The sequence below is a fragment of the Scatophagus argus genome, chromosome 4, assembly GCF_020382885.2.
Source record: "Scatophagus argus isolate fScaArg1 chromosome 4, fScaArg1.pri, whole genome shotgun sequence".
Taxonomy (NCBI): Eukaryota; Metazoa; Chordata; class Actinopteri; family Scatophagidae; genus Scatophagus; species Scatophagus argus.
Window position 1 is genome coordinate 25131375 of NC_058496.1, and position 17850 is coordinate 25149224.

The 17850-nt window shown below is 41.8% G+C and overlaps 2 protein-coding genes across 2 annotated transcripts in view; one reads left to right on the forward strand and one right to left on the reverse strand.

Moving 5' to 3' along the window:
- The window catches only part of kank1a (KN motif and ankyrin repeat domains 1a), a 51626-nt gene extending 40788 nt beyond the window's left edge, over window positions 1-10838 (reverse strand). The window contains exon 1 of the mRNA XM_046385985.1: window positions 10264-10838. The gene's annotated coding sequence lies outside the window, so the exon portion shown is untranslated. The remainder of the gene's footprint in view (window positions 1-10263) is intronic.
- A 1483-nt stretch (window positions 10839-12321) lies between these two features.
- Window positions 12322-17783, forward strand: LOC124057579 (fructose-1,6-bisphosphatase 1-like). The gene is made up of 7 exons (XM_046385987.1): window positions 12322-12862; window positions 13563-13725; window positions 14152-14244; window positions 14504-14644; window positions 14747-14884; window positions 15131-15250; window positions 17048-17783. Exons 1-7 carry the CDS (start codon window positions 12693-12695, stop codon window positions 17237-17239), a joined length of 1017 nt encoding a protein of 338 aa, XP_046241943.1. The 5' UTR covers window positions 12322-12692; the 3' UTR covers window positions 17240-17783.
- Window positions 17784-17850: the final 67 nt, after the last annotated feature.

A 17850-nucleotide genomic window follows, 5' to 3' on the forward strand; every position in this document is an offset into this window, starting at 1 on the left:
TACGGCGGCTACTCTGTAGTCTTTGCAACAGAGGTATTCCTCATCAAATGTAACTGTATATCAGGGCTATGGCAGCTACAGAGACTGAAAGGACTGACTGGTGAGGACGACATTAAGTTTAAGAAAGACTCTGAAGTCTTCTCCTTTTCTGTAACACAAAGCAAACCCAATTACACTACAATGCCTTATGCCCATTCAGTAATGACACAGAGGGAAAGAACACTTGTTAACAAAGTTCAAAATAACATTACCAGAACATAATGTCAGTCGTGTAAGTATAACTCATCATTTACTGAACCAATAATCTTTTTTTTGGCTTGATGGCAGGTGTAGCAACCTTGTGCTACACTCCTCAGAACGGCGGACCATGGGATAAATGGGGGGGAGACCTGTGGATGGCGTTGCCATAGCGACCCCACCCTCACTTTGTGGAAACTGAAACCTGAGAGGGTGCAGCACTGTTGTCAAGCTGACACAGCCACACATTGTGGACATTCTTCACTGTACTAACAACAGCTTCATACATCGAAGTAGTATGAAAAAAATAATGAACAAAAACTTAAAAACACGATGTAACAGCAAACCATTACACATTTACTCAATTTCCTACGTGCTGATTTCACATCACATGAGGGTTTACAGTGGGACGTTGAAAATCAGCATCCTGCAAACGCAGCCACATATTAAAACTCCTCATGTGGTGTGCTGACAGCAGGCCTTCATGTGCGCAGTAGCTTTAACCACAGCAGATAAGATCACCAGGGAGTCAATCTCCACTGTAAACAAAACCCCAGTGACCACAAGAGGAAATAATTTAGTGCTGCAGTTTAACAGTTTGCTGAGAAACGCCCGTCCTCCTTCGGGAAGATGTTTATACACCAAATCAAAGGCATGTGGCCCGCAGACAGGTTTTATGAAAAACCCCCCGAGTGGAAAAACAGCTTTGCTTTCTGATTTCCATGCCACTTCAGAGTGTTTTCGTCTTTCACCTGACTGCAGTACCTTCCTCCTGCTTTGTCACGACAAGGAGAAATGAAAAATTCAATTGGGTATTTAGTTTATAAATGTAAAGAATGTGATGACTACTGCAGCTAAAAAGTAACGATTTTAATTGGAAGCCTCATTTCCAAAATGTTAAGTGGATGGTCAACATGTCTTCTTATCATGATGTACTTTACAGAGATCTGATGTTACAGACATAGACTTTCTTTCTCAGTCAGCAGCTTGCAGCTACAGTAATTCTCACAAAACATGACCATTGTATTACCCAGAAGGCACCAGGAGACCTAACTTCAAATGCTGTGTGCGGATGACCTGGAGTTTTTGCAGTGTGTCCATCACCACTAGACCTTTATACTATCACAAGTAGGCTAACTAAAAACAGTTGTGCTTTGTTTTTTAAACATATTTTCAGGTAGTGGCCAAGTGTTAAGTGTTGACAGGTTTCTCTCTCACTCATTTCTTGACACCTCTCTGCTGTCCACCTTGGACAACAGGAATACATACGTTCAAAGTCTGTATCCTGAGAATTTATCAAGACTGCTGGCTGATTCCAGATGGCTTGGAACAGGATGGCTTTTCCTTTTATGATGTGTTTTCAGCCATGCTACATGGTGTTAGCATTTTAACACGCTTATACTGTTTGCACTGCGGACTTGGCTTTTAATCTCATTGTACATGTCTATAGTGACAATAAAGGCATTCTATTCTATTCTATGAGCCAAAGTACTGCCTCACAGAACTGACAGCATGACTGCAGACCCTTAGGGTGGTTAGACCCCTGACTGACTGGTTATTTCTTCTCATCCAGGTGTAGAGCCTATGGTTGTGCTGTGGTCAGCTTGCCGTGTGAGATGTGTTCAAGTGCAGCAAGCCAAGTAGGTCACAATGAACATGAATGAAGGAAAAGAAGAAACAAGTACTGCAAATATCAAGAATAATACACATGAAATAGAAAGTGAACAGGGTTTAAATAAAGAGGACGGGATGTGCAAAATATTGACTATGGAGAATATTCAATTGTTCTCAATATATCTACAATGTGCAACTGCAATAACCCAATATTTGCAAAAATGCACCTTAATGTAACACACTGCGTTAACGGCAGCCTTTGCTGCTTTGTTGCGAGCTCTACAAAGTCATGTGAGTGCATCAGGGCCCTGTGGTTTACTGCATGTGTGACAAACAGGTCACTGGATGTGTCCTGGGTCACTTTTACACCTAAAGTTTAGTCTGCTGGGTTCAGAAAAACAAAAATCGCTGCTTTTTAGCTCTGAATGTTTTCATGTTCACACCCACCTTTTACAAGTGAACCTACAGAGGTAAAGGTGAAGTCATACAGACTTACAGCAGCTCTCTTATAGTTTCGGTGATTCGACCAACATCATCTGTACACGGACACGCAGCACATCATCCAACATTTCATCGAGTCTTATGTTTACCCGTGTTCTCTGGTCTCACAGAAGCAATTGAGCATGACCACTCTTAGTCCAAATTGCAACTCGGTCAGACATTATGGATAATGACAAGTAGACACAGGATGGAAAAGAGGCATTTTGTACCGTAATATTACAGCAGGGTTAAATATAGTAGTCCAGCTTTTGAAAGCCTGGTAAAATCACATAACTACCATTATAAAAATCCTCTGATTGTGGTCCATTTTTCTTTCAAACTCCAAACAACAGCACCGCAGTCTGCTTGGGAACAGACAGAGGCCACATGAAAAAGCGAGTCTGGGTCCAACTGGTTTGCTCTGGAGAACCAGAGCTCAAATGACACTTTTCACACCAGCCTAAACACACAACAGACTCAAAGAGGCAAACACACCAGAGTTTGTCTGAAGCGCAACAAACAGGTAAGGTGTGAAAGCACCCCCAAAATCAGCAACATCAGTGTCTTTCTTAAAAAGGCCACAACATCTTAAGTCTTACACAGCTGCCCATCCCAGCCAAAAAAGTGGAGCCCCGAGCAGCCTTGAGGTCAGAGTGACTGGGTCTTGACTGGGAATGTGTAGAGCAGCAGCTGTAGACACAACAGACACCCCTCACCCCCAAAAACCCTGACCACACCACCAAGCAGTTCACACCATCTCAAAGATACCAACTGTGCATATAGGGCTCATTTGTACCCCCACCCCAGCCCACCACCCATTTACTAATGATCACATCAGCTTTTAGAGCAACAGAGTTTGGTGTCATTTCTTTAAACAAGCTAGAACAAGTAGAATTTTACAATTGCACGTTAAAAATTATTCACAGCATGACATGTAATCTAAGTGCATTTTTCCTGTGTTCTGTGGAAGTATTTATCCTTCACATGAAGATAAGAGTTCAACGCTGCATTCAGGGACTGCAGCGAGCATGTAAATAAAACAAACAAAAAAAAAAGTGGTGACAATGGCAGATAACATGAACCTAAATATGCCGCTCAGAAAATGAAGGCAGCTGCAGAGAAGAATGCAACAGTTGTAATCAACAGAAGACTTGTTATACGTTAGATTACGCACTCACCTTCCTCAGGTCTCAAAAGTCTCAAAGTTATTTTGTGAATGCATTTCACTCAGTCGCAGCTCACGGACAGCTCCCAGGACAAACAGAGAGAAATGAGGGATTAACATGGAGACGTCACCCGGCGCTGTCTCACACAGCAGAGCACAAGCCAATCACAACACGGCCGCTCAGACGCCAAACACACACACATTGTAACCTGACAATACCAGCCAGTGAGGGTGACTGTAATACGAGCAGCCTGGAGACTAGCGGGCCGAGGCTCTGGGGTTCTCTCAGCCGTAAACAGTGGCATCCCTGACAGGAGACAAATCCAACAGCTCTTCCTGTGGTGTGGAGAAATCGGGGGCCATTCCTATTGCCATTGGGTGAAAAGTTGCAAATTTTTTATCCACATGCACGTCTTACCTCTCGTTAATGTGATATTCAAGGTTAAACTGTGGTTTGATTCACAGTGGACTGAAAAGGAAAACAGCGTTATAACTAGGATAGGGAATAATTATTATTTTCATTATTGTTTAATCTGCTACTTATTTTATCAGTTACTCATTTGATCTGTAAAACACAACAATCAAATATCCTAAAAAATATTTATCCATCTAAATTGTTTAATTGTAATTTAATTGTTAATTGGCAGATAAAAAGAATGAAAATTATTTTAGTTTATCTTGTGAATGCGACTTGTTGCCACAGCGGCTGTTGTTCAGAAATAACTTCTAGGTGCTCAATTTATGCTGGTAAACTTTGTGAACTTTTTGGTTACATCCTATGTTCAGACTGCCGCTGCACTGTGAATGTTACGTAGTAGAACTAACAAAGGAATCGAAAGGTTTTCACTAAATCTGTGCCTTTCAGGAAATAAAACACTCACAACTTACATTATTCAATAAATAGAATAGGTTACTTTTAGTAAACATACGGTACTTTGTTAACTGGTTAGCTCTACTGATGAGGGCCAAGTTCTGGCTAAATTGAATCAGATTGCCTTCTTGTGAAATGCTTAAACTTGACAGGCAAAGTCTGTGCATGCCTGCATAGCTGAGGGATTATCACAGTATCAACTGAGCCCTGAATTCCCTTTGCACCTGCCTTGTCCTGCTTAACGTACAAGAAAAAGGCGGGATTTGTCACTCCTCTCTTTTTCAGATGACTTGTCTTTCAGTCACACGTAGTTCTGTGGGCATATTGACAAGCTGATGGTTAGCCGCTTCTACAAACTGACACTTCCTTCTGACGTAGGCAACCGCGAAACATTTGTAAATACAAACGCTGAATGTTTGGTTGATCGCTATCATGTCAGCTGCACTTCAGATAAACGGAGGTCACTCAGTGTATGCAGGCAGAGAGACACCTGCAAGTATTGTGGCGGTCTTGGGATGATTGTCTATAATTCCCATCACCTGATGCAGCCGGTCCATGATTCTTAGCTGGTGCATAATAGCAGCTTTTTGACAGCTTTGTGCTCAATTATAATCACGTAAAAGCAAATCAGTAATGTGAAGAACTATCAAAACGAGACAAAAAGAGCCATTAGGTGAGATATTTATTGAGCATTTCTGGTTTATAATGAGCTCTGCGAGTGATTGCTTCAAGAGAAATTACCTCCACTTGTCATGTTCGTCCACTGTGATGATGAACTATTGTCGCACAAACTAAACGTTGTGGCATTCATGTTCATTAATGGTTTCTGGACAACAATGGTGGCGCTCTATAGCTGTTAATTGGGTCAGTTCATGCACACGCAGTAAAACCACGAATGGGCCCCAACACACCAAATCGACAATCAGCCAGTGTTGACACAATCACCAAGTGTCTGATGCTCGTTTTTGCGGTGTGTCCCGCGTGGCTGGCACTACTTGCCTCTTGTCAGCAGCTTTTCAGCCAACTGAGCATGTTGAAATGGTCGCAGAGCCCAGCAATGAAAGAAATCGCTATGATCAGCTGGTCAGTTAGGCAAGGGTACGAGTAGAGAAACAGAAGCAAGAAAACGACCAAAGTCACAATGACGCGACAATCGGGAACAAAGCAACAGAAGACCAACTGAAACCATCTCAAGCAGTGAGCGACAGCAGCGTGATATATAACATCATAACAGTTCATACATTCATTGTATATACATATTTCTCTTTTTAACTGATGATTACAGATGACTGTCCCCCACTGGTATGGACAGTTATTTCCTTTCACACAGACACAAAACACACGTGTTAGGTGGCCATCTTTTTGACCCAGACAGAGGCAATATGAGGTGGCACAAAAGTCAGCTTTTATCGTCAGTAGTACAGGGTCTGGTCAGAGCAAGCAAACAGCAAAACAATGCATCCTTGACAGGCAAATTGCACTTCAGCCTCTGACTGCTTCAGGCTCAACCCTATTTTATAGCAAATATTTAATAAACCAAAGTTTGTCTGAAAAACAATCATTTCATTAGGACCATTTCAAACCGGCAGCACTTGCATTTTGGATCTGGTCAAAGTGTTGAGTGATTCAATAACACTTAATTATAATTATGCAAGCTACAGTCAAACAATATCTATCAACTTTCCAGCAGTCCAGCAGAGCAGGTATTCATGCGGGATCAGGTTTGCAAAAGTTACAGAAATGGCACAAATAAACAGAAATAAAAAGATCTTCAACCAAAAAACCAGGAAACAAAATGCTGAATTCATGACTGACATCTAAACTAAATCAATTTCCAAAACAGCAGATGTCACCCATCCCTGGAGATCATCTGATATAAGGAGCACATGATGACTGAGAGGAGGCACCAATCAAAGAAACGGATTAACATACCAGGAAACAAAACATCTTTGTGAAACACACTTCAAGGTTTAGCCGGGGTTAATCCCAGCTACACAGAGAAATACCTTCACACATTCACGTTCACCACAACAATTTTCCTCCCAACAGAAATCTCACACGAGTTGAAGCATGCAGGACTAAATGAGCCAACAATGCTCCATATGGTTAAAACAACTAGGACATCACAAAGGCCTATCCAGGTCACAAGGATGGGACGTCAGTCAAGAATACTGTTTAAAAGGTTTACGGAGAACTTCACTTATTTAGTAAAATACACTTAGTTGGTTTCCTGTGAGATGGAGATCACAATAATGTCCATACAAACTTAGCTTAGCATAAGAACTGAAGAAAAAATAAAAATAACATTTGATAATCAGTAAATACAGTAGATTCTTCTGTGTTAACAATGGCTGCATGACTCAGAAAGACCTACAGCTGACCTTCACATCAGAAATCCACACTTAAACCTACTTGCATCATATGCCTTACAGTATAATATTCTTGTGATCGTCAAGTGCATGGAAAAGCCAAACTCAGCCAACACAAAATTCTCCCAATCCATCTGAGGCCATCTTGAACTCTGTTAAGCCTCTAAGCGCAGATTTAAATGGATTTTCAAGCAGTTCTGCCAGAGCTTTGATCACCCCCAATAATGACTTCCGAGCAAATTTGCAAACAATGTAGCGCTAGCCTGGCAGCTGCCCCGAGCCCCTGGAAAGCTTTACGGAGGATTCCCTGAAGCTTGACTTCTTTTTTGTTTTTATAACATTCAACAAGTCCTGTGTTTAAAGTCTGCTGCTCTGGCCTTGTTATTTTAAATTTTACAGGTTTTTGCCTGTAAATGCTTCTTATGTCACCCTTAAACTAATCTGATATGTCACAAAACAGACTGGGCTTTCATCACATATGGACTTTTGGCCTGAGTTTTTGCAGGGGAGCAATGATTGTTTCATTTTAGTGGATCTATGATTCAAAGTAGGTTTGATCTTGTAATAACAGGGCAGTCCTCAAGGTTCATGTAGGTCTTCATCCCACACTTTAAGATGAGAACAGCTGTAACAACTTCCTTCACTTCCACGGACACAGACCAGTAAATAGAAGTCTCTTTAGGGTAACACTCTCACAGGGGGGGGAACAAAATAAAAAAATTATATGAGGACTGACGGGTACAGAAAAATTCATCTTTTCAAGCCAAAAAGGCAGTATTTTAAGCACGAAAACATGCACGAGAAGCACAAATGGGATGGAGGCATGCACAGATGTTCGACCAAAACTAAAATTACGACTCAGCGCCCCCTCTTACATTAAATTACAGAGGAAACACCACAGAAGCTGCACGGCTGCAAGAAAAGCAGGGACAGAGCTGATGTGCATCCCGCTCGGACAGGGTAGCGGAGTGGAAGTCATTTTCTTTAAACAAACACAGGAGGGATGGGAGTCATAATCACAGGGAGGTGGAGGCCGGGGGTGACACATCTGAGCAGGAGGAGGTCCAGCTTTGATCATGTGGACAGAAGGGTCGTCTCACTAAGGTGTTAATTGAGAGACCTCTGCCATATGTGCCACAAAGGCTGAGCGACCAGCCCGATGATGTGGACCCAGAGCACCGCTAAGCCTGATGTAACAACCAACGCCAGGCTGTGCTTCCAACCCGATCTGCTTATGTGAGAGCGGGAAACCAGTGAGAGGCTTTGGAAAGCTCTGCGTGTTGCTGGAAGACATGAACAATGTACAGATTTAACACTAAGCTTGCTACAGTATGGGCAAGTCCGGGCTCAGAAATGTCAGTGACAAAGACAAGAAGCACGTGAGCTGCCAACAAAATCCGTGTGATGCTTTTATACTAAGAAACAATAATGAATTAAATCTAAGCAGTGATGAGCAGGTATTTCATACAAATATTGAGTGATGAGCATTTTAATAATTCAGTTAACAGATGAAGCCAGCATTGTTTCCCTGTCAGCAAAGGGCGTAATCTGATCATTTCGTCTGTATTGCTTTCAAGTTGTTGATTCTCCAGAATGTGCAAACAGAAGAAGAGACAACGAGACACCGGAGACATAATGTCCTGTATATCATGTACCATGGTGGCAGCACAAAAAAAACAAGACTGAGCTGCTGGTCGTGGTGTCCAAAACAAATTTGTTGGCCCTGCTGTCAAGGACTGGTGAGCTAGAAGAAAACAATTCCCAGCCAAGATTTAAGCTTGTCACTTAATAAGCCTGCTAGACATAAACTGCCAGCTTATGAGGGACACTTGGTTAAAAATAATGCAGCCCAGTGCAAAAGTCCTGCAGAAAATCCTGTGTTTGGTAACTTTTAACGTCCGTCCCTCGTTGATACTTGTTGTAGAGACGCATTTCAACTTAACGGTCAATTTGGAGCCCCTGGTTATTGTGGCTTTTGAATTGTATAATATTATACCGAGATGAGTGTCTAATATTTTGGACCACCTGTGAAAATGCATGTGTTGTTTAAACTTACTTGGTTAAAATAGTTCTTTAAACAATGATGTGTGATGTCTCAGAGAGATTTACACATCAAGGTCAGGAGCGTTAGGGGATTTATGTTTTTTTTGTTGTAATCAGCGCTGGTTTGATTGCACAGGAACAGCCAGGAAAAAAACATGAAAGAAATCTGTTTTTTTTTAATGTAATTTAGAGAAGTGATATTTTCCCAGAGTAACTGTACAAAAGATCAACAGGTTCATGAAAGCCACGCCAGGTTGGTACGTTTCACATCTGAAGGAACGCTTTGTTTGGTCTCCTGGATGAAAGCACTGTTTGTGATCTCTATTCTTATTATACCCAAGTGTAGAAAAATGGATTCAAGGGATATGCCAAAAGTGCCACACTGGAAGCCAAAGAATTTCATTAAACCACCATCACAGAGCTCATATTCTTCCCCTTGACATATCAGTTCAGCGCTTTATCTCTTAAGAGAAAGTGGGAAAGCCTCTGAGCTGAGTTGAAGAGCCCTTTTTTTGATCCCAGCTCGTTACAAGCACAATAGGGACCACCATCCAGGTCTATATCCCCTTTATTCTGAACCTAAAATGCTTTAGTTCCTCGCAACTTTTGCACATCTTTGAGCAGTGAGAAAATAAGTAGTGGCACACCGAATCAGAAAAGAAGAGGAAAAATTAACTCTGCTGTATGGTTTGGAGACTGGATACCAAAAATGACCAATAGTGGCTTCTTTTACACTCTATGCAACATTTCAAAGAAGATGACAGACCCTTTCAGCAACCCACAATGACACTTTTGTTGAGTCACTGCACTTTATTTTGGGAGACAAAAGGAGTATACAGGCAGAAAGAAATGATTCTTTTAGAGGCTTGAGGTAAGGATGTTTGGAACATGCAAAACCAGATTTAAGCTTTTAAATGTATGGCAAAGATGAGTCAGGATGGATCATATAATAACGAGGGATTACTAAATCACGTGACAGAGAGAAAGGTCTGTGTCTTACGAGCAAGATAATTCAAGAAGGAGCCACCACAGTATGGCTCACAAGTTAAATCTTTAATGAATACGGAGATTTTTCCCTTTTCCACGCTTCCCTGCACTTGGAGTTCAAAGTTCAACTCCAGACTGCAGCAAGTGAGATTCTTCCAGCACTTCAGTGACACCTGTCTGATGCGAACAGGCTTTGTTTAGTCGAAAGGAAGCACCACATTACATTACAACAGTGAGCAGGTACAACAAACACCATACGAATTTAACCATAATCCTGCTTAACCAGCAGCGCTTCATGGGATTGTCTGGTCTGCTCGCTGCAGGACCACCTGACCCAGAACATGCAACGAACACACGCTGAACTTATCCAAGGAATGGAACCACAGGCTTGTGTGTGCTTATGGCAGCACAAAAACATCCACAAAATCTTAAATACTTTCAGGACGATCTAATTAATATACCCTGTGCATTTATCAGAAGATCAGCGTTCCACTTACCCGACGCCAAGTGACTCCCAAGCTCTTTTTGGACTTGAATGCAAGACCTTCCCGCTCTTAATTCAACCGATTGTCGCTGGAGTCAAGTTCTTGGAGGGTAAATCGTCCCGATAAGCAAGCAACTTCACGTCAAACTCAACGAGGTTAGATTTTAGCCCCGTGGCGCATGACACGTCCCGTCCGCACCACCAGCAGCCTCTTTGTACTTGTCCGCTTCAGCAGCAAGTTGTTAAACCGCGGGCATGCGCAGTCGGTGCCCAGACGAGCCCAGTCTGCTCAGTGCCGTCATGAAGGTCAGCTAGAGCCACAGGTGTAGCTTACCTGTTGCAAGCTTGGCCTACTTTTACTGTTCAGGCTACAGAGGGCTGAACTATTGGACTGTTTACTCTGTAGCTTCCCGGGTGACAAGTTAAAGCTTATAGCTTTGAAAAGTAGTAAACTATCTAACATAGATAACTTAGTTAACGCTAATCTAAAGCAAGTATTCTTTAAGTGTTGCTCCTTGAGGTTATTCAACACTTTAACGTGAGCCACCGGCAACAAGTCTAAGACTAACCGCTCTGGCGCACTGATATCAGTGTGTCATAGCTGTGCGGTCTGTGTGTCAGAAGTGCGGCTTTGGGGGCTAATTTCAACGGTTTCCGGGATGGCTTCGTCCGCTAAATGTCCTGAAATTTGTGGTGCAATCACATGGTTTCATAAATGTGACCTAATGCTGTAGCAGTGATTATTTAGTAGAGTAATAATAAGTTCAACGCCACTAACACACCAACTGTGCTTTGGACAGAGCAAAGAATCAGCGTCCCAAACGAAGTCGACCAGCCAACACCGCCATCTTGTGGCGCTTTAACGGCATCAGATGAAGTCCACACTGGGATATTGCCTGAATCACAGTATGTCAAGTCAGGGAGAGTTTTTCTCGTACAGACTTTAAACAGCATCTCAAGTGACTTTATTTCCAAAATCCTATTTTAGGAGTTTTATATGTAGCCGTAATCTGTTTAAATGTCATGTGTTTATCATTCGTGATTAATAAAAATAATTCCTGACTCTATCCATGACTTCCAATAAAGCGATTTTCAGTCTGTTTGTGGTTTAAAGCCAGTACTGCATTTAAAAGGTACTAAGGTACTTGTACTTTACTTGAGTATTTCCATTTTTGGCAGCCTACTTTATACTTCTAGTCCACTGAATTTTAGAAGCAAACAGGATGTTGCAAATTACTTTTACTGCATTTATTTGACAACTCAAATTACTTTCCTGATACCAGATTAATAACACAAAATAAACCAGAAATAAATTATGATGGGGGATGGTAGGTCTACTTGTACTTGATTAAAGTTTTAAATGCTTGACTTTTAACATGGTATTTCTGCACCGTGGCATTGCTACTTTCACTTAAACACGAAATCTGAGTACTTATTCTTCTTATAAAACGTGTTTAACTTAGACCTTTTTGGAAACAGTGATTGTTATTATGTAGAGACTGGTTGAGACTAATAGTTGAACTAAAAGTGGCTTTGTATCTTTGGAATAGATTAACATGAGCCTTCACAGTAAGCCAATCTAAAGGATGTAGCCAATGTATCGCGTGGGCTCTCTTCTTTACATCGTATTTATTTAACCAGGTTAAAGACCTTAGATTCCCTTGTTCATTAGAGACCAGGCCAACGGGATGGTAAGAAGCCTTCATGTACAAGAGGGAAAAACATGTCTGCTTTTTGATTTATGGACATGTAATTAAGAAAACAGAAAAGTATGTGGATACCCTTAAGATAATGACAGTGATAATGATGAACAGTTTTTGGACTTCCAAAGTCCATGGCCCAAACACAAACTGGAAAGCACTCTTTTGTCCAAAACAAAACATTATTCCGTGTCATTAAGAGTTTCTTTGATTGCAAATAAGGAAACTGAGCTCAAAACTATGAAAAACAGCTCCAGACCAAGAACACAACAAAACACATGCAAAGTGGCGTTCACATGTAGAATAATACAGTATAGACACATAACATGGGCAAACTGGGAGCAAAAATATAATCTGCAAATGAATCTGTCCGGCAGCGAGAAGAATATGAATGCACAGTATCAGGTAAGAATTATGAAACTGTTCATTCACGCTATCGTTTTTAAACCTGCTAAAAAAGTACATGACCTGTTTTGCGCAACGACAGTTTGAATCCAGGCATGCACGGCGTCTATTATTCTGGTCACATCCTCTGTTGGTAACATCATATCATTTCATCACAACCCAGTTCAGTTTGTACAAAGCTGGTAGTGTTTGCAGCGGTGGCCACACCTCTCCCGCAGCTCCAGATTGGCCATTTCTTTCTTCACTGCCTCCACCGAGTTCCGCGTCGCAGAGCATTTAAGTCCTGCAACATTTTCTCCAACTTCTACTCTCAGGCTTCAGGAGACCATCTGCCATCATGTCCGAACAAGGAGCTTTCGACACCAACGTGGTCACCGTGACCCGGTTCGTCATGGAGGAGGGCAGGAAGGCCAAAGGCACCGGGGAGCTGACAACGCTGCTGAACTCGCTGTGCACGGCGGTAAAAGCCATCTCCTGCGCTGTGCGTAAAGCTGGGATCGCCCACCTGTGAGTGAACAGTCCTCACTGTGGAAACGATATCATTTTTATACCTTGTTAGTGTTCTTTCAGTCCATTCAGCTTCAGTCCCGTACATCCACGTTGGCACAAACCGAGCAGGAGATTCGGGTTCTCTGTGGTCAGTCAGGAAACGCATACCTGAAACCATCACCACGCCCACTTTCACATTATTAGCAGTACATTACTTTTTATTTAAAAATAATCGACAGTGATCGTTGCAGTGTTAGTCGTGTGCAGCCTTGTTGCCAGGCTCCATTAGAAAAACACGTGTAAAATAAATGCACTACTGATGTTTTACTGCCTTGTTGTCTTGTTTAAGCTCTTTTCACTAGATCCGACCGCTGTGTTTTTATATTTTTGTATTGTTGCATATTGTATCACTACTGTGTGATGCGTGGATCCATTTTTTTTTTCTGCTAACTACTTTGGTAGAAGTCTTTTGCCACATCGGCCATCAACCACCGCTTCAGGGGTTGATGCAGTACTTCACTCTGCAGTTGAGAAATGCAGTGTCATGCATTAACAGCACTTTTTAAAAACATCCTGTCTAAACTGTGATTTGTTAGTTGTTGGTGATTGGTTTTGTGCGTGTGGAAGTGATTTTTTTTAAGTCAGCAAAATTCTTTTATGCCATTTTTTAATCTCACTTTCACTGTTTTTCTTTTTTTTATCTTTTGTGCTGTATCAGTTATGGCATTGCTGGCAGCACCAACGTGACAGGCGACCAGGTGAAGAAGCTGGACATTCTGTCCAATGATCTGATCATCAACATGATCACGTCGTCTTTTACCTCCTGTGTGCTGGTGTCCGAGGAGGATGAAAAAGCCATCATTATAGAGCCAGAAAAGAGGGTAAGCGTGTCTGCAGGACCGGTGGAGAGAGAATATGCTTCATATTCAATCTCTGCTACTTCTGAAGTTGTGTAAGTGAGACTATGGTGTTTGAGGTTCCTGTGGACCCCACTGTGCTTGAGGAAAGCCTTTTTCATTTATTTGGGATCTCATCTTCAGAGTGGAGCTGGATCATCCAGTTTGGCCAGTCTGAGTTTATGTAGCTGTCTGCTTGTCAGATTTTCTTACTCGCTGGATCTTATCTCATAAGTAAAACAACTTTGGTTTCCGTTTCTGTCAGACTGATAGTAATATGACTTTACTTACCCCCTGCAAAGCAATGATCAAACTTTTATTTCATTGTAACTGGTAGGCGGAGCTTAAGACCATACAGTGTGTTTTGTTGAGTGAAACTGAAGAGTCCACAACAGTTATTTTCTCTTCCAGGGTAAATACATTGTGTGCTTTGATCCTTTGGACGGCTCCTCCAACATCGACTGTCTCGTCTCCATTGGAACCATCTTCGCCATCTACAAAAAGGTAAGCGCAGGTTAAAATTCCCATTATGAAGAGTTTTTGCCCTTGATTTGCAAACATAAATCCAAGTGATGCCTTGATGTTTTTTACTACGAATGTAGACTAAAAATAAATTTGCAGCGGCAAAAAAATCTGGTATTTTAACTAATGGTAAGTGACACTTTTAGATGCAGATGCGGACCGTGGATTCTTTTCCTCTTTACCCGAGACCCCACTGAAATAAGAAATAAAGGATGAAATTAGCTTGAACTGTTTCCCTCAGACCACAGATGATGAACCCTGTGAGAAGGACGCCCTGCAGCCTGGCAGGAACCTTGTGGCAGCAGGCTACGCCCTGTACGGCAGTGCCACCATGATGGTGCTCTCCACCGGCCAGGGAGTCAACTGCTTCATGCTTGACCCAGTGAGTACTGTCCTGTAGGCCTTTGTGTGTAGGAATTAAAATAATGTGCAGAACCCACAGTTCTGAGGTTATTGCTAACATTTTCTACTCGTTACCCATCAGTCCATTGGTGAGTTTATCCTGGTTGATCGGGATGTGAAGATGAAGAAGCGAGGCAAGATTTACAGCTTGAATGAGGGTTATGCAAAGCACTTTGATCCCGCTGTCACGGAGTACCTGCAGAAGAAGAAGTTCCCTGAGGTAAACAATGTTGTCATGACGTGTGGGGAGAGCAGTGTAGTAGTGCTGTTAAATATTGATATCCATAGCATATAAATGGATTGTGTCCATCTGTTTCCTGTTACTCTTTCACTGAAGCAGTTAGGGTTCGTAGGCCAGTGTAAATATGCCAGTGCTTACCTGCAGTCTTGATTGAGATCTTTTCAAATAATTTGTCCACTGTTTAAATACTGTAGCTCACTAATGCAACTTTTTAAATGACTTTAGGATGGCACTGAGCCCTACGGTGCCCGTTATATCGGCTCCATGGTGGCAGACGTCCACCGAACGCTGATGTATGGAGGCATCTTTTTGTACCCAGGAAATGTGAAGAGCCCCGATGGAAAGGTAAACCTGATGTATGCTCTGCCTCGGAAGTTCTGTCTAACGGTGAATTCAGTATGGAAGTTTAGTATGTGGCTGTTGTATTAAGACCTTGTATCAAAAACATTTTTGAAATCTCTTGTGGAGGTCTGCTTCCTGTAGTCAATGCTCATGTGAACAAGCTTAAAGGACAAGGTTGATGGTACTCCATGTTATTGTTCACCTGTAAATCTCCAGCCTTGCATGGGTCATGTGTCTCTAAATACTTCCTGACTTCTCGAGTCTGGCAGTTTCCCTCACCACAGAGCAGTTGGTTTCTGCGAGTGTTTTTAAATACAGCTGATGAATACACAGTTTCACTTTTAAAAAGGCAAACTATTTTTTTTAACTGCTGGACACTGCAGCTTGACACAGATGACACTCAAACAGGAGTGTATTTTTTACATTTTTTTTTATTATTGATGAATCGTTTGCATGTTAACATTGGACTGTTTTCAGCCACAGGTTTGGGATGTTGGCAGCAGTGCAGTGTCTATGGGCTCAGCTGTTATGTTCCCCACAATGAAAGGCCATGTCACTGGGATGGCTCAGTGATGTGTTTTTAATAGTTTGACAAAGGTCTTCAACACAGAGGAATGAGCTACATCAGGCGTTTCCTGAGCAGATGATACTTTATCAGAATCATTATATTATTGGTTGTGCTTGCTTATTTTTGTATTTTTTATTGCTTGATTGAGTTTTCAAGAAGCAGTAAAAAATAGACTTCTTCATTTGATTTACTGCTTCTTGTAGTTTTAGGAGAGATTTCATCAAAAAAAGAAATTTGTCCGGTGTCACTTGTAACACCACACTGAAGTAAGAGTCATAATGCTGTGTCTTCACTCCCCACATCCTTCCAGTGTTTGCGAGATGATGTTGTCACATTTTAAAAAGTTAGCAGCAGACTTTCCTGTGTCGGAGGAGAGAGGCAGAACTCCAAACAGAAACACTAACTAATATTGTTTCATTTTTAGAGCCACCAACTTACGCTATGAGTTTCATTTAGTCAAATGAGTGCACTGCCTCATAATGTGACAGAAGTCCCAGGCAACAAACGGAGCTCTTTGAGGCCAGTGGCCACAGCAAGTGCAGACTGGAAGGAAATTTGCAAAGTGTTCTACTCATGTCAAACTTTAGATTTACCCTTTACGACTTACATTTTAAAAAGTTGAATTGAAAATGATTTTAAATACAATCAAACTAGTCAAAAACAAAGTATTTTAATGAAATAATCAAAGCAACAAAACCTGAGAAAGATTTCAAAGATGAGTTAAAGATGGTTCTTAAAGGAATTTACAGATGTTTAATGTTGAATGTTTACATGCATATTGATCCAGTTTTGATCCATAATACATCTCTGCATTCAGTTGTCTGAAAGGTAGGGTTCACACGTTTTTCAAGTCCGTCCTGCTCCGTTGCCCATGTGAATGTGGAAACAGTCTTTGCTTGCTGTAATCGTTCCTCCTGTTCATACCGGCCATTCAGAGGTCTCTTCCTGATGCACTAAAAGTTTATCTGAAGTTAATGTGAGGCTTCCGCAGTCCGAGTTACACATCAAGTGCTAATCTTTCAAACATACTGTCTGCGAGTACAACAAGAAAAGTCTGTTTCAGCATTCTCATGGGCGCCTGACTGTTGTTTTAAGACAGGGTTGAATAATGGTGAAGCCATCCCGTATCTGCTGCATTTAATGCTGTAGTGTTGGACGACCTCAGGCTGTGACAGTCTCGTAGTGACAAGAGTTTGACGTCGGGACTAACCCCCCCTCCCTTTTCCTCAAAGCTGCGGCTGCTGTACGAAGGTAACCCCATGGCCTACATCGTGGAGCAAGCGGGCGGCATGGCGTCCACCGGCCTCGAGTCCATCCTGGACATCCAGCCTAAGAACATCCATCAGCGGGCTCCTGTGGCTCTGGGATCTTCCGAGGACGTTCTGGAGTACATCGCCATCTGCAAGAAACATGCCAAGAAGTGAGACTGCTCCGACTCTCCGTCTCACAGCCATCACTGTCTGGCAAGAAACCTCATATCTCCAAACTGTCTGCTTTCAAAGAGCTGAGGAAGTTGGTCTGACTTTCAGCTTGATGTATGTGTATTTTTGATCATGTATTGTGGAGTGAAACCCAAAACATGTCAGGGAATTTTCTCCGTTAAACAACCAAAGTTAGAGTTATGAGGTTTTCATGTCATGCCATAAATATTCTTTATGAATGAAACGAATGAATGGTGGTTCAGTGGAAACATGGAAACTGTGGTTCATGAGCTCAGTAAACAAACGCACACATTCCACCAAAAACAAAGACACCAAAACTGTGCCAAAGATAAAAGACAAATGCACTCAAACTAAACCTGAAGACTTTTCCTCCTCACTTGTGCCTTAACTATGATGCACATGCTTTCTAGACATGTGAAGGACCAAATATAAACCTCTGTACAACATCATTTGATGCCTATTTGTTATGTGAACAACTGCTGTCTGGAATGATGAAGTCTCTCAATAAACCGACATGAGTCTAAGGTATTGAAATCAGTTTTTTAATCATATGCACGCATGTTTAAACTGAGTTTAAACTGAGTTGAATTCAG

Coding starts and splice junctions, on each gene's coding strand:
- LOC124057579 (XM_046385987.1), top strand. CDS start 12,693: ATGTCCGAACAAGGAGCTTTCGACACCAACGTGGTCACCGTGACCCGG. Junction 13,726..14,151: donor TTATAGAGCCAGAAAAGAGG/GTAAGCGTGTCT, acceptor TTTCTCTTCCAG/GGTAAATACATTGTGTGCTT. Junction 15,251..17,047: donor TGAAGAGCCCCGATGGAAAG/GTAAACCTGATG, acceptor TTTTCCTCAAAG/CTGCGGCTGCTGTACGAAGG.